At 40.4% G+C, this 21,714-nt stretch overlaps 1 protein-coding gene across 8 annotated transcripts in view; it reads right to left on the bottom strand.

The window, feature by feature from the left end:
• Positions 1-2,073: 2,073 nt before the first annotated feature.
• NLGN1 (neuroligin 1) overlaps positions 2,074-21,714 on the bottom strand; it is a 678,275-nt gene continuing 658,634 nt past the window's right edge. For 6 of the 8 annotated variants that reach the window (XM_089780752.1, XM_089780751.1, XM_089780750.1 and 3 more), the window contains 3 exons: positions 13,482-13,694; positions 7,235-8,024; positions 2,074-5,653 (listed from right to left, as the gene is read on the bottom strand). In XM_089780752.1, coding sequence (XP_089636878.1) covers positions 4,831-5,653; positions 7,235-8,024; positions 13,482-13,694 — 1,826 coding nt within the window. In that variant the 3' untranslated portion in view covers positions 2,074-4,830. The remainder of the gene's footprint in view (positions 5,654-7,234; positions 8,025-13,481; positions 13,695-21,714) is intronic. The other 2 variants (XM_075937983.2, XM_075937981.2) reach the window with 1 other exon arrangement.

Genomic DNA, 21,714 nt, shown 5'->3' on the forward strand with positions numbered 1-21,714 from the left:
TGATTTTTACACCATTCACAAAACTCCTGTGCTATTTTGTCTTCGTTTAAACTACTATTTCTAGTTATCATATGACATTAACCTGGAGAGTCTGATCATACTTCCACTGAAGTCAACATAAGTTTTGCCATTGACATGAAAGGGTAAGACTATTAGGTCCTCAGTGGGGCCTTAATTTACCACTTGTAACACTATATTTAGTCTGTAGATAAAATATAGTAAACATACTAAATAAACTTTATTTTTCTGTGTGTGCATGAATGATCAGGGGCTTTTGGTTACTCCTGAAGACAATGAAAACCAAGATAGTTGCACACCAGCATTTTGGAAATTAGTCGTCTATCAGTCCAAAGTGATTATACACTTTGTTTTCCTCCTAACTTATTTTATTAGTGATTGTTTAGCATTCTTACCCCCACATGATGCCTTTAAGACTCAAGTTTTCACTGGATCTGCCAATATGAAATCAATTATGCATCAGCACTAACAAAATCCAAGACAAAAAGAAATGCCATGCTGCGATCGTGGTTAATTCATTGATTCTTCTGTATAGTTCTATTGAACCCTTTATGCAATGCAGATAATTTCTGGCTTGCATACAAATACAGCGAAATGCCAGAACTAAATCCAATCAAAAAGCTTAAGAGAAAGAATCAACGTCAGCCACGTATGTGATTCAAGTAGTCCGAATTCTTTGAAGACCTTAGAGGGACATCTGAATCACATATTGTTATCATTTCAAGTGGAAAAGAGGTATAACACTATTTGGAGAAAGTCCCTTAGTTTACTAAATAATAACAACAACAAAGCCAAAATGATTGCTGAAGTTGACAAAATAGCCAACTAACAAACCTCAGCAGGAAAATGCTCATTAATTTAATTTATGTGGGAGTAAGTTTCCAAAATAATGACCAAATTATTTAATGTTCACTTACATTAAAAAGCAGTATTCCATAACAAATCATTACTAGAAAAAGGGGGATGGGGGAAAGGCCTATACTTTGAATTAATACACAGAAGAAAACAAGTTACTAGGATAAAAAAAAAAAACCCACCATGATATTTGACAGTTTCCTAACAATTCCAGTTCTGTTTTGTCTCTTCAGAATATTTCAGTGCAACTTGCTAGAGAAATCTCAGCAATTTCTATAAAGTGGTATGTAAAGCTGTAGCGTGTTTATTTGTTAGGCTTATTTTCACCCTGTTTTTATTGCATATCGATATGTATTTGGGGTTCAGTTAACCAAAATATACAGTAAGAATCAATTTTTAATATATTTAATAACAATAGCATTAACTCTGATACTGTCCTATAGAAGAATATGTTCAACTATCTTAATTCCATGCTCTGTAATTCTTCAGTAGATATAGTATGCAATATATGGCTTACTGAGATACTTTCAAACAAAATGTGTTTCAATCTGCTTTATTTCCTTACACAAAGTCAGCACAGCCTTCTCTGCATATAAACTACATCTCTAAGACTATATATGAGTAGTATACATCTGTAGTTTTAATAAAAAATGAATGGGCAGAAGAAACATCGATTTCATAGTATTTTTCGCCAATCAAATAGTTTTTCTTAAAAAGTTTGCAAACATATTCATGTTCAGTGGGAAGGCAATAAATACAGGCTTTTCATATTTTGGCTGAAATTCCAAATACTAATATCCTAATTGTATTGGATATCTGCTCCAATGAACAATATAAGTCATTTGGTTTCTCATTGTCTATTTTTGGGGAAAACAGATAAATATATCTTTTAAAAACAACAAAACTCTATTCCATAAAGCATAATAATCAGAAATACTTCAAAATGTTTCTTACATTTGTGAGTATGTTTCAGCTTCAAAAAGTGTTTGTGGCCTTCCTTCAAGCTATAAAATGTGGGACATCATCTTACTTTCAGAAAGCTAGCTGCTGTACTGTTACTATAAAGGAGCAACTAAAATTGTATTCACAGTAGTTGCATTATGTGAATTTCTGAACAGGAAAAAGTTGTACAGTTTGCATTCCTGCCTTGAATTTTCACATATGTGATATTATTGGCTGACAGAAAAGAAAAAAATATACTGTCATGCTTGGTTTACCTCAATCATTTATTTCTGAACTAATAAAAGTAAACAATTACCGGATACTGTATATATAGATATATAGATATGGCCACCATTAAATTATAGTAGAAAATTATTTTGATTTTGATAAAATTAAGAAAAGCACATGAAATCATATTTTGTGTATATCTTGTTTTATAGCCATCCATGTTTTTGTTTGTTTTGTTTTGTTTTGTTTCATTAACATAGCAAAATACAATCTTCCTATTAAACAATAATTATCAGAGGGCAGACAATTTTTTTATTATTTTACATTGGCAGGTCACAGTCTAAAAGCACAACCACATCAGGCAGAAATTGCACATAGACCATCCTGGATTTTGAAGACTTTAATCTTTATGCTTCTAACAGAAATGTTCCTTTTAAAACTGGGCATGGTAACCTATATTATATTAAATGCTAGTGGATTTTTTATTAGTTTATCTAAAGAAAATGCCTGAATATGTAGTGTTTTTGTTTTGTTTTCTATGTCACTTCTTATGTTTGTACTTGAAGTTTTTTAACACACTTTGAAGGGTAGTTTTCTAGTAATCAGTTTATGAAAGTTTAATCACTCTCACAGTATGAACCAGATAAGTTTCATTTCATTGAGTACTGCATATTTATCTGTTCCTTGACTTTTAAAAATTTGATTTATATATTTTTAATTCTTACTTATAGCTGAAAAATTATGGCAAGTTAGTGGGTAGTGGTAATTAATGTAGCACTGTGACATCATACATTCACAATGTCAAGATTTTTATAAGGAACTATTTTAGAAAGGACTGGCCTACAAATATGCAGTTGCATTATCTGTAGAAGGCATAGCCATGTCTTCAAAAACCAGACTAGTCTTAAGAAATATGACTCTTTATTTGAGACAGTTACCATTACTTCATTAAAAAATGACAAAACAGCAATAAACATTTTAGCTCTTTAATGAGCAAAGATCAGGTCTCTTAGCCTTGGAATAATATTCGTTATCCAGATTATCTTTATTTCACTCAGTGACCATTAATATGGCCAAAAAGTACAAAGTAATTTTCCATCAAGTAGTATACAATTTTTTGAGTGTGTAATAAGCTTTCATTCTTGAAAAAGAGTAACTGAAAAGAAATGTTTCTGTTACTGCAGTTAGTTTGTCAGAGAGAGTTCTTTGCATTATCTTACAAACTATCAAAATTGCTAGTAATTTGAAAAAATGTAAAAAAAAATCACATAACTGTAGTCTAATAGAAATATAGTACAGGTAAGAGACAGTATTTATCAGGGATGTGCTCTTAAGTCCATCTCATTTTTTATATAAATGTACATCTGATTCCATATCGAAACATTAATAGGACTGTGATATACCGTTTCTGGAAAATAACAGGGGAATGAAGAGTTTATTGTGATTTTAGAACATTCATTTAAAATCACACAAACAAAATGTAAGATTCAGATTAAAAATTTCCATTTGTTGTCTCACTCCATCCTTATGGACTCGCTCGGTCTACATTTGCCTTTTATAGATATCTCATCCAGTGAATTCACTTGAATGGCATGGATAATGTATAGCAAAAAGGGAAATAACTTTACATTAAAATATTATCAGTAAACTTTGTCACATGCACCATGAGTTAAAACAATAACAGAGCTGTAATCAGAATGGTAATGTTGGAGCATTTTTATACTGCAAAATACCCTTCCAAGGAAATCTTTGGACACACTTCATCTTACCAATATGAACTAAATATATTGTAATTAAACCATAGCAAATTATAAATCCATCATCAGAGGTTCCATTAAAGTTGTAGTTCTATAAATTATTTAGGTGGAAATGAAAGAGAACATTAAAAACACAGAAATATATTTTTCCCTCTGGGATTCACTCAGCGAGTGTTCACCACTATATACCTAGAATACCATCAAATACCTTAAAGAACTACCGTAATTCCTTCTAATACTGAAGCTACTGTGAATTATTTTACTGTAATTACTTTTGCCCCTTTAAAAAAATCTTCCTTAAGTTATGCCAATTGATGGAGGAAGCTTCTACTAAAAACTCCAATGGGATGAGAAGAATTTTAATTACGGCTTAATCAGCAGCACAGCCACCAAGCATATAAATTATCATGCACATCGTGCTAAAAATATCCAGTTTCCTTTATTCCCACAACTTTTATACTGACAGCACTTATGTGATAATGTTATACCTGCCAGGCATTAAAACTTCATTGTTTGACTGGCAGATTTCAGCATGAGCCCCTTACTAAGGCCTTAACAGCATTGGTGCTTTGTGCACTTATCCAAATATGTCAATATGGACTACACAATAAAACAGTTCCAAATAAAAATTGGTGAAAATTATCTGACATTCCATTAGTGTGTCCCTTGTGCATATTTATAGATTTTTTTTTGAAAAAAAAATTCAGTCAGAGTTCTTTTCTGTTTGTGTTGCACATGCCTAATTCCATTATGTAACTTAAATCTTCAAAAAATTAATAGTTGAATGTGAATGAAAAAGCATCATTCAGGACAATTGCTTCGAGCAATTGCAAAGTTTATTTTAAGTTCAGTTGTCTATATGTACAATTCATTTTTTTCAAAACCCCAAAAGTTCTTGATATGTATATTCACATAATATTTCTCCATATTTAAATAGTAAGAGTCAAGTAGGTTGAAAGCCAAGTAATCTTCAGTAATGTCACCTACTGCAATCCATCAAAAAAAATAAAGTTTGTTTTATCTTGTCTGGCTATACCCTGGTTGTTGAATGTGAATGGGGGTGGGGATGAGGGTGGGGCAGAGTATTATTCTGTCCTCCAGTAAAGGTATTGAAGGTGTGTAGGGGCTGAATCCCTGGTATAGTGTTGGGAATCATTGTAATGGTGTTGGGTGTCATTAAGGGAATGTCATCAGGAGACCTTCTCATAGCTAGTGTGTAATCTGGGGGACAGGCGGTCCGAAGAACCACCTCATGTGGATGGATGGACTCACATTCATGATCCAAGTCAGTGTGCTTCATCTGGAGGGACATTATCTCCTCTTCTTGTGCATGGGCAAGATCATTGGTAGTAGTACGCTGAGGGCTACATCTCCTATGAACATCATGTCTCCTCTTGTCCTTTTTGTAGTACAATGCTGCAAAGGCCAAAATGTTTAGGAATAGCAAAGACGCTCCAACTGCAATAGTAACACTCAGCTCTGTGGAATAGTCCCTTTGATCCACTGAAAATGGACTTGGCTGTTGTTTGGGATCATCTTGTTTGGCTGTAGGAAAGGCTGAAGTAACAGGTACAGAATTTTTTCTTGTTGGTCTGAAAGTAATATCTGTTGATGGCACTTTAGTTGTGGTCGAGGTATACTGTGAAATGTCGTTAAGATTGTGCAGATGAGGTACCAGCTCCAGCCAGAGATTCACTTTATTAGCCCTGTAATGTTCCTTCACGCGTGGTTTTAATCCAATGTGAAGATACAGTTGGTCTTTTTGAGAATATCTGGTCCATGCTACTTCCTCAAAACGATTGGGTTTGGTATGAATGAATTTTGTATCTTGTGGGACAGGTTGATTTGGGTCACTAGAATATAAAAAAGATGAGATATAAAGTCTGCATTTCAAAAGCAACTATAAAATTAAGATTTGGTATTGCATTTTAACACTTATTTGGAAGGGAAGAGGGGAAGGTCAGTGAATATAGTGTCTATGGAATTGCAGGCCTACTAGCAATTAGAGCCAATACAATGCAAATGGGCATTGCAAGCTTCCCCCATGCCCTTCGTACTCCAACCCCAATTAGCATCTAACATCCCAGTACTTTTGTCTTGAGGAAAGATTGGCAACAACATGACAGTATTACTAGTGATATGGATTAATGCCTACTAGGCTGTGGTGTCCAACCAGTTCAGAATTAGCCACATTCAACCAAACAAATACCCACATTGTTCAAGCCAACTAGCCACACTCAACTTGCCAAATAGCCACATGTGGCTAGTGGCTAGTATGTTAGACACCACAGTGAGAGTAGTAGGGCAGGTCAAAAAGCTTATTTTTGAGGGGGGTTGCAAAGTTTATTTTTATTTGTAATTTAAATCATAGCCTCTGAATTCGGGTCTTCAGAGGTGAAAGGGCAGTGTGCTAACTCAGCACAGCACAGGGGCATATCCACGGGTAGGCCTCTGCATCCAGCCCACCCATCCCCATCAGCCCACCCAGTGCTCCTGCCAGGGAGTAGGGCCAAATATCAGGGTTTACTCCACTCTGCCAGGTGCTGCAGCTGGTGAATGGGGTCAGGATGCTGGGGCTTAACCCCACACCCCTACATTGCCCACCCACCCAAAGTCAATGCTCATTCAAGTGGTCCCTTCTGGCTACACCACTGGTAGAACACACATTGATTGAAAGCCCAATTGAGTAATTGAATGTGGAGACGTAATATGAGGACAGTCATCGGCACCCCTCAAGCATTAGTCTATCTTACATCCATAAATGCCTGTACATTTGAATAAGTGGATATCATTTTAAGACTCAGCTTTCCACATGCTGTGATGTTGGTGGCATTTTGCACTCTAGCCAACCAAAATACCAAAGTACAGTCAAGTATTGTGTTTAGTCACATGACGATCTGTTTTTAATTATGTACTTTATAACTGCTATACGTCATGTCAGTGTGTTCCTTAGTCACTGTAATACACATTACAATTTCTTACACAGTCATTAGACTTAAATAATTGAAAGTGTTATCAGTTCCAGCAGAATTCCCCATATAAAGTCCAGAGAGTCTCTCTCAAAGCATCAGAATCTTACAAAGCAGAATTTTAAGGACTTTTTAAGGCCAGCTACAGATCTATGAGAAAGCTGAACATTAGAATGAAAAAGATAAAACCATCAAGGAAGCTGCATTTGAAAGGCCTTCCTTTTTATGTACAAACTATTTAACACAGTGTTATGTACAAAATAGCCACAGGGACAATTTTCCCATGTGCTGACAGAATGCACAATCTTTAATTGAACTGAGAGGAATTAAAAACATACAACTCCCAGCCTAAACCTACAATCTTTATTCACATGAATACTTCTCCATGGACCATGCATTTCCCAAATTAGTCCATAAGAAAAGATGGCAGGATCAGGTCACAATTACTCTCTATCTAATACTCACCCAGTTTTTGCAAAGTTTGTCCAGTATGTCATCACCACTGCGCTTAGCATGACATCATTTTTGGAGAAATTACAGGGAAATAATTCAGTAGGACCAATCATCGGGATTCCCAGTACATAAGGAACCTCATCCCCATGGGCTGCATCTGCCCAAGCAGGTACCTGATCTGTTTGGCAATGATGGTAAAAGGCATAGAAGTATGTAGGCGATCCAAAATTTGAGTGAAGATCTGCTGTAGCCACTGCTGGTGCAACCCACTGGTGATCAGTAAACAAAGCTAGCAGTGTTTTCCTTCTTGTCTCCGGATTGTGTCGGTCTGCCCAGTCAGTATACATAAATTTAATAGTTTCTCTCAATATATCTTTGCCTTCAGGGTATCCATACAAGTTATCGACAAAATTGGAAACAGCAAAGTCAAAATCACTAGCTGATATTCCATCTTCGCTATCAACTATATTTTCAACAAATTTTAAACCTTCTCCTTGGTTAACTCCCAACATTATGTCATAGTTGAGAAATTCTCCTTGTTCCATCAATATCTGAGGATCATCTGGTATCACATCACCATCAATTACTGGTCCAAAGGCTATATGGTATCTTGCTGGTTGAATATCCTGGTCCACAAGTTCTCTATAAGGCTTCTTCTGTAGACACTCTACTAATTCTACAGTGTCTGACATGTTGCAACCAACTTTTGTAGCCAACATCCTGGCGTATTTTGCAGGTTGGAAACTAACTGCCCAGCTGGAGAGAGCTGTTCCGCTTTGAGCTATTGCTCTTTGAAAAAGTCCTGTGGAGGGAAAAATATTTTTAAAGTACCGAGGTGACCTTTATAAGCATGTAGCTGGTTAATGTTTAGATTAGGTTTGTGGGACAACAGGAAACCTTTTATTGTTATTTTTTAAAAATCACTAATAAATAAGTACAGAAGGTAAAATCTGCGTGTTGCTGTAGCCACATTGATTGTGCATACACAAAAAAAGCACTGATGTCCATAAATCCTACATGGGTAGATAAGTAAAACTGATGCAAATGCCAATGCATAGCAACTGAGGCTCTGGAAACAGAGAGTGGGGAGAAGTTGCCTGATGCCATATCTCAGTCAAGATAACACTGTTTGCTTTGAAAAACTCACAATACTAATATTATTTTATAGGGTTGGAGAAAAACCCAGTCATGACCTGCAACTGACTGATTTCTTCAATATTGTTCAAGTCATCAGCTGCTTGCATGTATAGGACCATGTTTTAAACTGAAGATTGAATGGGACTTAAAACACTGTTTTTATAGACTCTATTTAGGATTGATCTTGGCTTGAGGAGTACAGTGCTTCTCAATTGGGTATTATAATAAATTTTATATTCTGAAGTCATGCAAAGTACGGGGCAGCATTCTTAGCTGATTTATCTAAGAGTCAAGGTCCTTTCTTGTAAAGGGTCCTATTTTTAATTAAGGTTGATGGTAATCACATTTAAATAAAAAGGGAAAGGATATGTTTTACAGTGAACAACCTCAAATATTGCTTTGTGACTTACATATGCTCCAGTATTCATTTCTGAGAGATGGAGTGGAGGGGGCAGATTCTGCTGTCTCTTATACTTGTGTACACCTGAAATAACTCCCCTAACATCAGTGCAGTTACTCTGGTGTTACTGAGAGTAGAACCAGCACCGAAAGCTCTGTTCACCTGTACACAAAGGCTTGTTTGTAACTGATGTTTTCTAAATCTTTGTCCACATCATGGGCAAAATCCTGGGCCTACCTAAGTGAACAGGAATTTTGCAAATGGTTTTAGCGGGGACAGGATTTTACCCCAGCGCTCTAACCATGGCTCATGCAGTAGATATGCATGAAAGGGCGATTTGATGAGGAATTCTGACTGGGCGGGGTAACACTAGAGTAGCTGATCCCGTATATTTTGTGCTCTCCTCTAGGCTGGCCCATGGCATCTCTTCATCCTTTCCTCATTCCCTTTGCGGGGGCTACCTCTGTTTCCAACAAGAATTTTGAGTGTGGCCCCTGTGCAATGAAGTAAGAAAAGTTTCTCTATGCAGCAGGACTGACCTCGTCCAGCCCCTGCACAAGTTGAGGGGGCCTGGGCAGAGTGTGTATGGGGGTGTTTGGCTCAGTGCTCCCAGAAGTGTCAGGGCTTTAGGCAAAAGGGGTGGAGCTGGGGAAACCGCAACCCTCAGTACTGTCAGAAGCATGCTATGCTGCCCTCCTCGGCAGCTCTCATAGTGGTGATTTTAAATTGCTGGGCCGCAGGGCAATTACCCTTTTTGTCCCCTCTGTTGGTAGCCTGGATTCTACACCAGGGGTGGGCAATAAGCAGCCCATGGGTCAAACTCAGTTCTGCCCACAGTTCTGTCCAGACCCTTGTTTACCAGCACATCTGCAGGTATAGATGCTTGCAGCTCCCAATGCCACTTCCCTCAGCTCCCATTGGGTGGGTGATCCATGACCAATGGGAGCTTTGGGCGGCCATACCTGCAGATGCATAGGTAAATAAAAAGTCTGGCAGCCCACCAAGAGCTAACCCTGGCAAACTGCATTCGGCCCATGGGCTGTTTATTTTCCACCCTTCCTCTATGCCATACTTCTAGCAAATCATAATTTAGTCCATGTTAGGCAACAGATTTTACCCTTCTTGCTAATGAGTTTTAAAGCTTTAAGACTTTACCTGTATCATTGTAGAAATGCCACAACTGAAGGACAACAAACAATTTGCCATTGTGCAGTCTATTGGAAAATATTTTGTAATCTGACAAATTATGAAAAATGCTTTTTGATATATATACACATTACACTAGCTTTAAAGTATATTTGGCCAAAATTTTATTTACATCGGTGCAAATCTGGAGCAATTCTAATGGCATGAGTTGAATTACTAAGAATTTGCTATAGGGAAACTGAAGGCACCAGCTGACCCTTTGTCACTGACTTATGCAAACAAAATGTCTTTGAGGCATAGCCCGATGAGCAGCCAGTATCTCCCACTCCAGTGAACAGGTGTTGCAGCTTATTGGCTCATTTCAGAATTTAGGTCTTTAAAAATACAAATTATGGCTTTCATCTTGCAATGTGAGGTGTGTGGGTACACTCAGAGGCTGAGTTAGGGACCAGCCTACATTAGTCACTGCGTAGGATGAGTACCATACTCAAATGCCAGTTAGAATTAATTGCTTGCATGAAAACATTAAAAAAATAATCTCTGGAGAGTTTAAAATCCTTGAAGATTATAAGAAAGGCCAAACTTGCAGAACTTTAATTTGAACTAGTATCTGGATGAAATATCTAGCTCAAGCACATTTCTCAATTCATGGGATAGGTCATAACTGAGTTTGGTTGAGTAAGAACTGAGTAAAAACTAAGTCAGAACCTCAGAATTAGAGCCACAGAAAATATAATATTTATAGGGCCACATTGTCAGTTGATGTAAATCAGCTTGAAGTGAATGGATTTGCGCCAGCTAAGGATCTGGCCAATAGGATATATGCAGCAGAATACCAAATTGGAATTTTCTCTAGGATGTAATTCTTAAAGCAATGTAGCTTTACTTTATGTGCATACTGTGTAAATCTCTTTTTTAATCATTCAGAATTATTTTATAGACCAGTTAGAGCAAGTTACAGGGTAAGGAAGTGCTGATATAAACACTATAGTTTGTTAAATGGCACATAAAAGGCCAGATTACATTAAAAGTGATCAAGTCCTCTGGCCATAAAGCTCAGTTCAGTTACTTTAAAAAAATCCTTCTGCTGAACCATGTTAGTGAAAAATGGATGGCACCGAGAAAAGCAATTTTCATACTGTAACTGATTTCTACCAGCAACAATGAAAGGAAGTGAACAAGATTCTTTTAGGAAATATTCAAACTTTTGGTTCAAGGGGCTGTCGCCTAATATTAAAATGGTATTAATGCATAATGGGTCATACTTTGTTATCATTTGGATAGCAGAGTCCTACTGATGTAAATAATAATTTGCATCCATAGATTTCAAAGTACTTTACTAAGATGGATAAGTGCTACAGTTCCCATTTTGCATATGGGGCAGCTGAAGCAAATTATTTAAGCACTCCATCTTGCATGTGCTGTGTGTCTCCCGGCACCTGTAGAATGCTCTAGTCAGTGGGGGTATGTCTACACTACCCCGCTAGTTCGAACTAGCGGGGTAATGTATGCATACTGCACTTGCTAATGAAGCCCGGGATTTGAATTTCCCGGGCTTCATTAGCATAAGCGGGGAGCCGCCATTTTTAAATCCCCGCTGCTTCGAACCCCGTGCAACGAGGTGAAACGAGGTGTACCGGTAGTTCGGAATAGGCACCCTAGTCCGAACTACCTAGTTCGAGCCCCGTGTAGCCGCGCTGCACAGGGTTCGAAGCAGCGGGGATTTAAAAATGGCGGCTCCCCGCTTATGCTAATGAAGCCCGGGAAATTCAAATCCCGGGCTTCATTAGCAAGTGCGGTATGCATACATTATCCTCCTAGTTCGAACTAGGAGGGTAGTGTAGACATACCCTGGGGGACAACAGCAGTCGAGTAGGCACTCAGCATATAATAAATGGATTTGTGCTTCTGACAACGTTTTATTGTGTTACACATGACTATGGAGAGTTAGCTGACAAAATGCAGATCATGGCTGATCCAGTCATTGCAGATAAAAGCATACAATGTCCAGGATTACATCAGCTACTTGTAATTAAACCAACGACCAAACGGTCAGTCATTGCAGAGAATGGAACCCAGGTTCCCTGACTCAGCCCCGTCCTTAATCCACTATTCCAGAAATGACCCTCACTCTGAGTTCTACTGGAAAACTGAGGGCATGATGGGGCCCAGTGATTATACAGGGTTATGTGCACTATGCCTAGACTAAGTTCTGACTAGTCTATTGCTGGCGTAAAATGCTATTTTACAAAACATGTTGAAAGTTAACATGCAAAATATCTATATAATTGTGTCAATTTTTACATGGATTCTACACTTCTACTTCAAGATATTTCATGTATTAAAGTGGTCTTTGGAAAAGGTTAAAATACAGTTATTTGTTTAAAAAAATAATTATTTTAAATAATTTTAAAATTAAACTCATCATCCTAGGAATCTATTTTCCACAATAATATTTATATAAAAGAGAATTAGCCTGATTCTTCTCCCACTTCTCCCACTTACATCAGTGTAAGGCCAGATCCAAAAGCCCATTAAGACTTAGTGGGAATCTTTCCACTGACTGTGACATCAATAGACTTCGGATCAGGCACTTGATCAGAAATATATTCTATAGAGGTGAGTGGAGTTACTCTAGTATGAGCCTACCATCTGACCCTCCATGGAGTTCACTGACATAAATAACAGGAAATTCAAGCTTTATGAGTCTCTCCAGACTCCATAAACAAGAGTTTTCTGTCATCTGCATATATGAGGAAAGGATAATGATAGGATGGAGTAAGAAAAACGTGATCAATAAGTAGTGGCCATGCAAATAAGAAAAAAAAAGTGTGTGGAACTTTGGTGCCAAAATGGAAGAAAAAAATGTTTTTGGCCTCAAGAAATATGTCCATAATTTCCTGCTGTCTGCATTAACTAGAGAAAAGATGTTAGATATGGAATTGAAAAAAAACATATACAAGGAAAAATTAATTTGTGACCTTGATGCTTTGACAATTTTGGCTCATGCATGCAAAACACTGAAACTCTTTTCTCAGAAGACAGCAAGTGAAATTCATGCAGTTTCAGACAAAAGATTTCTGAATTAGGCACTTTTTTCTCTTCCCACTAGATAACAGTGTTAAGCATTTCAGCCATTAGCTTGAAAACAAGAACCATGTAATTTTTTTTCTTTAAATCCTGTTCCTCATGAGGAACTATACATGCCTTTGATGACTGATTGAATGTAGTCAACTTCATTGACTTTGAGCATCTCAGACTGGTTTTCCAAAGAGGACACCCTCAGGTAGGAAATAAAAGAGACAAAAATGATGTACTGTGTGTGTGTTTCAGAAGTCTGCTGCATAAGTATTCCTACAAAGCTCCACAGGAAATGGAAAGAAAGCCACCCAAAATGTAAACCCGCACAGAAGAGTTGAGGGAGAAGGCAACATACAGCCTTTAAAAAACCTGATCATTACTGAGTTGAACTCAGCAGTCCTTAGAAAGAGAGAGAGAAATACAGAGCATCACATAGTACTAATGGTGGTGGCATGCAGACACCAAAATTGTCAAAATTTGCAACCTGCATAATACCTTTGGTTGAATTGCTCCAACGGTTACCTTCAGAATAATGGGATAAAGTCAACAGATTGACACATGAGCCGCCTGCACCGGATCCAAAAACAGTTATTCTTAATGGGTCACCACCAAAGAACCCAATGTTTTCACTAGTCCATCGCAAAGCCTGGATGAGATCAAGGAGGCCATAGTTTCCTTTTGCTGCTTGATCCCCAGTACTCAAGAAACCTGCAAATGTAAAGAAAAAAAGGGAAAAGATTTAGCACGTGCTCCTCATATTATGCTTGTTGCACTATCATCTCCTCAGTTATGTTTGAAATGTATCTGGAGCTAAGTACTATGTAAATGCATCATTTTAAAAATATTCACTTGGCAATGATTTACCAGTGACTCATCCTTGCTACAGTAAATCCTTTGGTGTTCAGTGTAATATTAACCATGATAAATGAATGTGAGAATTATGTAGGTGTAATACAGAATAATCTGCTCATTGTTGTATAAAACTGGGACTAAGTCAGCAAGGACCCATGGCATTTCAATGTAATAAAGGGATGAGGGTAAACTCTTTGGGGAAGGAGCCATATTTTCTGTAGGTGAACAGTTCCCTTCTCGTTGTGGACACTGGTGAAATGCAACTAAAGTCTGATAACAATGCATGAATTTGAATGGAACATCACATTTTATAGCCAAATGTCCAGCTTTCCAAAGTGATTATTAAAAGAATTGTCAGCTGAACTTAACACACGTCTGTTTTAGGACTGCCAACTTTCTTTTCTCACAATACCGAATATCCTTATTCCACCGTACTCCTTTACCAAGCCCCAGCCTGCACTCACTCCATCCCCCCTCCCTCTGTTGCTTGCTCTTCCCACCCTCACTAACTTCATCATTTTCACTAAGCTAGCTCAGGGAGTTGGGGTGAGAGATGGGGATGCATGTTCCAAGATGGGGCCAGAAATGAGAGATTCAGGATGTGGAAGGTGGCTCCATGCTGGGATACAGGGTCATGGTATGTGTGTGTGGGAGTGGGGGGTGAGGGCTTTGACTGGGGGTGCAGACTCTGTGTTGGAGCTGGGGATAGTGGTTTGGGGTGCAGAAGGGTGCTCTGGCATGGGGATGAGAGAGTTACAAGGATGGGAAGGGGATCAGGACATGGATAGGAGGTGGTGTGGGTTCTGGGAGAGGTATTTAGAGGGTGGGATGGTGATCAGTGCTGGGGAGGGGCTTGGTGCTTAGAGGGGCTCCACAGATGCAGGCACTATGTGGCATTTAGCTCACACAGCTCCTGGAAGCAGCAGCATGTTCCCATTTTGGCTCCTATGCAGAGGCACAACCAAGTGGCTCTGCATGCTGCCCCATCCACAGGCTCCACCCCAGCAGTTCCTACTGGATGTGGCTCCCAGCCAATGGGAGCTGCAGATCTGGCAGTTGGGGTTGGGGCAGTGTGCAGAGCCCCCTGACTACCTCTACTCAAAGGAACTGGATGGTGGACATGCCACTGCTTACAAAAGCTGTGTGGATCCACAACAGGCAAAGAGCTTGTCTCAGCTCCACTGTGCCTCTGACCTGACATTTAGGGTGCATCTAGACATCAGCGCTATTTCGGGATGTTTCCGGTATCCCAAAATAGCTATTTTGCATCTTTTATACAAGCCAGTTATTTCAAAATAGCTTTTGAAATAACGGGATCATTATTCCACGTAAACCTCGTTCCATGAAGATTAAAGGACGTTTTGGAATAGCACCGTATTTCAAAATTTGGCGCATTTCGAAGAAAGCTATTCTGAAATACACTCAAAATATGCTACACAATTTGCGTAGCTCAAATTGCGTAACTTATTTCTAGCAATGGGTGCAGCGTAGATGCACCCTTACAGCCCAGTCAGCTCTGCTGACTAGCGCCACCAGTGTTCCTTTTTGACTGGGTATTCTGGTAAAAAAAACAGACACCTGGCCACCCTACCTGCTTAGCAGCAAGTTATATGAGCATAGGAGTCAGTTGGGCACCCAGCAACCCACCTGGCATGTGTGAGTTTGGTGCATGCCAGAAGGATCACTGTTCAATTTTGCAACCCATAGATTGTGGTACAGATACTCCCTATTTTACCACATTGTCCTCCCTGCCCTGTTTTTGTCTCCCATTGGCTTTACTCCCAAAAAGATTCAATTTATGTCAGAGGGCAGGCTGGATTGTACAACCTACGTGACTCTCCTACTCCCTGAGCACCAACCCGCATCCATTAACCTGGGTTAACTGAGTTGGCATTAAAGGATACACAAGGCAATTTGAGCTGCTCTAGTAACTCTCTAAGCATTAAATAGATAGGAGCTTAGATGTAAACCAGGAAGCACATGACTTGTGCCCTTATAGTCAGATTGGGGATTGTATTAGGTGAAGAAATGAGTCCTTTTCCTGTAGTCAGCAAAGGTTTAAATATCAGCATTTTAAAGAAAACCAAACGTCTCCACTTGTCTATGAAACTGATTTCACACACACAAAATGCACAATGTAACAGCCTTTCAACAAGCATCATATAGAGAAGTACCACCACCAAAGCATTTATTTTCACATAAACTAGATATTAGTGGGTTCTCTGTTCTACTGAAATTTACAGTAATTTAGCTGTCTTTTGATGCAGAGATCACCATGCTAAACAAAAAAGTTCACAATTTCACAGTAGTTTTCCAGAAGAAAGCATACAACAATTTTCTCATCAGACTCAGGGTAACATTTACAGCAATACCTGGAACTTAAATTCAGAATAAAAACTGCGTATGATATTGATGGGGAAGGAAGAAAAGAAATTCATTATTTTAGCTTCTAGTTACTATGTCCTTTTAAAAAATATCCCTTTTGTTATCCAAAATACCAGGGCATAAGCAGGGAAAAGCTGAGTTTACGGACTCTGTTGCATGAATTGAGAGAGATGACCATTAACTCTAGAAGACAGCAGGACAGTGACTGCAGAAAAACAGAACAAAACGTTTAGGAAGAGCTGACAGAGGAGGATCAAGCTTTATTGTAATTGATGCCCCTTTCCAGTGAGAAATACCGGTAGATACAAATCAAGAGAAAAAAGGTTTCTGAATATTTCTTATCTCAATGCATAGCAACATGAAGACCACGATTTCAAGCATGGCGATAAAAGGGCTTGAGCTAACACTCACTGAAGTCAGTTAAAAGACCCCAACTGACTTCAATGGCACTGGAACTGGTCCCGAGTTAGGCACCTAAATACTAGTGTTCTGATGTACAGAAGGGATGAGCACATTCAACTCTGAAAGCAGTGAATTTGAGCTGGTCTGCCCAGCTTCTCAGAAAAACAGATCACTTTTCTCTATAATGTGCCAAATTTTAGGCACCCAAGTGTGAACTCTGAACCCGGAAGGGTGTGGCAAGATATTTGATTCAGAGTTCTACACCTGCCTGGCTTCTACTGAGAAAAAACTCAGATAAGTATTGATCAAAATGTTGATATTTATCTGCAGCCAAAGAACATTTGCCCAGCATGAATTGTCGGAGGCAGTGACAAGATAAGAAGGTCACATTCCAGCTTCTAGTTCTCCCATATCCCTTTGGACATTCAGCTACTGCTCTTCGTCTCTTTATGCTCAGTTCCTTTTTGGCACTTTGCCTCCCTCCATCTCTCCCTTCCTCCCTTTCACTTCTGTTCCTCTCTCACTAACCTTCCCAATAGCAGCTCCACTTCTTCTCAGGAGGAAAGTCAGACACTGCATCTTTTGAGATCTGCATGTGTATAATACACTGGTCAGAAGTCCCTTTTGTGCTCTATCCACAGATGTGAATGAGTTATACACCCCTCAGCTACAGAATATGTTTCTTAACTCAAGTTGGGGAGCGTCATACTTTTACTCTACTGTTCCCCAATCAAATCCCACGTGGGCAGAGAATGGCTACAGAATTTGGCTCATTCCTTAAGTCTGTCCTTTAAAAATTGTATTGCAGTGATCACCAACCAGTCGATCGGGATCTACCGGTAGATCTTGGAGCCTCTGACAGGTGATCCTGACTGGTTTGGCCAAGAGACTACCATCAAGGGAAAGGAACTTCCGTTGCCCCTCTCCCCACTGTTGCGCTTCTCCTGCCCTTTGCTTTGGAGCTGTCCCCTCAGAAGCCTCCTGATTGCTGTGCAGGGAAGGAAGAGGGGGGTGCTGATGTCAAGGTGTCCCTCCCACTTTGTATCCTTTCTCCACAGAGCAGAGAGGGGGCACCACAGGGCTTAGGATGGAATTTGCTGACTGCTTTTGGGAGTGGTGCAGGGCCAGGGCCAGGCCAGGGATGTGTCTGCCTTAGCCTCACTGCACCACCACCCAGGAGCCACTTGAGGTAAGCAGGGCCCAGCTGGAGCCCACATCCCAAATCCTACCCCAGTCATGAACCCTCCTCCTGTGCCCCAAGCCCCTGCCCTAGCCCGAGCACCCCTGCATCCAAACACCCTCCCAGAGCCTGCACCTAGAACCCCCTCTGACACCCCAACGGTCTGCCCCAAGCTCAGCTCAGAGCCCCTCTCACATTCCAAATCCCTTAATCCAAGACCCGAGCCTGCACCCCGACCCTCTGTTTCAGTTTGGTGATAGTGAGGAAGGATGGGGGAGGCAGGGAGGATGGAGTGAGCAGAGGGCAAGTCCTCAGAAGAGGGGCACAAAGGAGGCGGGGCAAGAGCATTTGAGTGTGAGGTAGATCTTGGATTACACTTAAATTCAAAATACGATCTTGTGCTTAAAAAGGCTGAAGACCACTGCTTTATTGTGATACTATCAACAAACTTTGTTTAAGAGAGATGGGTATAACTGTGAGTTTGAAGATGCAGATCTTCACCTGCTAGACATGCAAGCAGATTCAATTATATAAACTTGCTAGAGCAGGGGTGGCCAATCTAAACCCGAGAAGGAGCCAGAATTTACCAATGCACATTGCCAAAGAGCAACAGTTCTATGTCATCAGCCCTGATCATCTCCCTACCACCACTCTCAGCACATCCCGCTCACTGGCAGCCCCAATGGTCAGTGCCTCCTTCTCCCTTTCCTCCTGCCCACTGTGATCAGCTCCGTCTCAGTGGGAGACATCGGAGGGGGAAGCATGGGTGTGACAGGCTCAGTGGAGAAGGTAGGAAGTGGCAGGATCCTAAGTAGACAATGCCTAGGGCAGAGCTGGGGGTTGAACAGTGAGCACCCTCTGGCCCAGTGGAAAGTTGGCACCTGTAGGTCCAGCCCTGGATTTATACCTATGTAAGGAGCTGCATATTAACTTCTGAAGAGCCGCATGTGGCTCTCAAGCCACAGGTCACCCCTGTTCTAGAGGGAAGCAGTCCATTATTTTTCAGTTTATTTATAGAATGCAAAACAAAACTGTTTAGACCAGATTTAATTACCCAGAAAAGGAAACAACATTTAATTCTAATTGGAGTAGATAATCAAATGGAGATGCTCTGTCTCTGTTGCTTTTTCCATAACGTGGGATGAAAATTGTAAGATCATAGAATCATAGACTGGAATCTCAGGAGGTCATCGCATCCAATTCCCTGCTAAAAGCAGGACCAATCCCAACTAAATCATTCCAGCCAGGGCTTTGTCAAGCTGGGACTTAAAAACCTCCAGGGATAGAGATTCCACTATCTCCCTAGGTAACTCATTCCAGGGTTTCTCCACCCTCCCAGTGAGACTGCTTTTCTTAAAATCCAACCTACATCTCCCCCACTGCAACTTGAGACCACTGCTCCTTGTTCTATCATCTGTCTGAGAACAGCTTCTCTCCATCCTCTTTGGACCCCACCTCCTTCAGGTAGTTGATGGCTACTATCAAATCCCGCTCAATCTTTTCTTCTATAGACTAAATAAGCACAAATCCTTCAGCCTCTCCTAATAAGTCATGTGTTCCAGTCCCCTAATTATTTTTGTTGACCTCTGCTGAATTCTCTCCAGTGTGTCCACATCCTTTCTGTAATGGAGTGGTGGGCTCAAAAAATTAGAAGCAATACTCCAGATGTGACCTCACCAGTGCCAAATAAAGGGGAGTAATTGCTTCCCTAGTTCTGGCACTGCTCCTACTAAGGTACCCCACTATGCCGTTAGCCTTCTTGGCTACAAGAGCACACTATTGACTCATATTCACCTTCCCATCCACTGTAATCTCCAGGTCCTTTTCTACAGGACTCACACTTGTCCTTGCTGAACCTCATCAGATTTCTTTTGGGCTAATCCTCCAATTTGTCTGGGATGCTCTGGACCCTATCCCTACCCTCCAGTGTATTTACCTCTCCCCCCAAGCTTAGTGTCATCTGAAAACTTGCTGACGGTACAGTCCATCCCCTCATCCAGGTCATTAATAAAACTAAACCAGACCCATATATTTAAAATATAAGAGGAAAATAATTATCAGACTAAATTCTGTGCAGTGCACCACAGTAAATTTGCAGTTACACAACTGTGACTTCAGGACTGGGGACTGAAGGCAGACTTTGGCTAACTATACCTAACTGACGTGTTCTGTTTGGTAAGATAATGCCTAACCACTATTTTTCATTTGTATTACTAAAATTCTGCAATACACACATATTTATAATACACATGACTATTGTTTATTTCCCTAGTCTTTTATTTTGACTTCAGATGACTAGCACTAATTTAGGATTCAGTCAAATGTCCTCACATTCATTCTAACAGATTTTCCCTGACTGTAAACTGTAGGGAAAGCTAATTGGCCTTGCTGCAGAGAGAGCTAAGCTATGCTACATTTAGAGCTACATTTTGTTTGTTTTAGGTCAGTGCTGATCTTTATTGCCTAGGGAGGGAACAGACTAGTAGTGTAAAGTGCTAGGCCAGCAGTTCTCCAGCGTTAAGACCTAATATACCACATCTAATTGGCATATTTTGTTCAGTGTCATTATAATGGATTCCAATTCTCACATTACACTTTAAATCAACCTGCATTCCATATTTTGAAAACCATCATGCTTAGAACATTCAGCTGCATAACTCAGCAGAACATTGCTAGGTGCCAAGAAAGGGCAAAGATAATCTAGGACACTTTAGATACTCCTGGAGAGGCACTGGGAGGGAGAAATGATTCATATTAATCCATTCTTGTGTTGGGCTATAAGTAACTCATTACAATTCTGTGTAGGTTGCAGGAGGGCACAGGAGCTGGTGCCTGACACCTTCCTATTTCCACAGCAGCAGAGGTGCCAAACTGAACCAGCGACTAAGTCTCAATGCAAACTGCCCACACACACCAGCAAAATTTTGGCCCCTGCAAATTTTCTTTAGGAATACTGAGGCATGATGTAAATTAATATGGTAAGGAAAAAAGGCCCACAAAGGCTTGTGACTATCTGAGCTTTCTTTGTAACCTGTGTAGAGTTTAAAACAAAGAAGACATTAGAGTACCAGTGGCTTTAAGGAAATGTAATTCCCATATTTAAGGAAATTATAGAACTGAGGTTTATACTACAGAGTTTTTCTGGGATTCCGGAGGTATCCCAGAAAAACTCTGCCGTGTCCAGGGAATGCGTCTGCTCATCTGAATTTTTTTTCAGGAGAGCAAACATGCTTTTTCAGCATCCCTGTCAACCTCGTTTTAAGGGGAAGAAGGGATGTTCTGAAAAAGAGTTTTTTTTCTAGAAATTTGGCTAGGATTGCCAGGTGTCCGGTTTTGAACCTGACAGTCCAGTATTTGAGCTTTCTGTCTGGGAAACAAATTGAGAAAATACCGGACATAGAAATGTCCAGAATTCTCTTAATAAGTAAGTTTTATTATTATGAGTATCAGTATGTAGTTGCATACTGCCTGGCTAGCAGACACACTCACACTGCATGAGTCACGCTGCGTGTGCTTGTTTGTCTACCAGCCAGGCAGTACACAACTACGCAGTAGAAAGGAGGGAAGAGGGGAGCGGGGTCGGGGCCAGAATGGAATCCCCGGGGCTGAACTCGCTTGTGCGCCTCGCCGGGACCGTGTGCAGGATGGGCAGCAGCCCGGGATCTGTGTGCGCCTGGGCCAGCTCCGCTCCCCGCCGACTGATTCTCTACCACTGCTCTCCCCCCCACACCAGTCTTGCTCCCCTCAACTCCCTCCCGGAAAGCTCTACTTCCCGTTGGCTGGTTTCCCCCGCACCCTCGATATCCCCCGGCCAGCCCCACTCCTCCCAGCCAGCCTTGCTTCCCGCCGGCCGGTTCTTCCCCCGGACAATTCCACTCTCCCTGACCTCCTCCTGCCCAGCCCCAATCC

Source organism: Pelodiscus sinensis, chromosome 10 (assembly GCF_052426305.1).
Source record: "Pelodiscus sinensis isolate ZL-2025 chromosome 10, ASM5242630v1, whole genome shotgun sequence".
Lineage (NCBI taxonomy): Eukaryota > Metazoa > Chordata > Testudines > Trionychidae > Pelodiscus > Pelodiscus sinensis.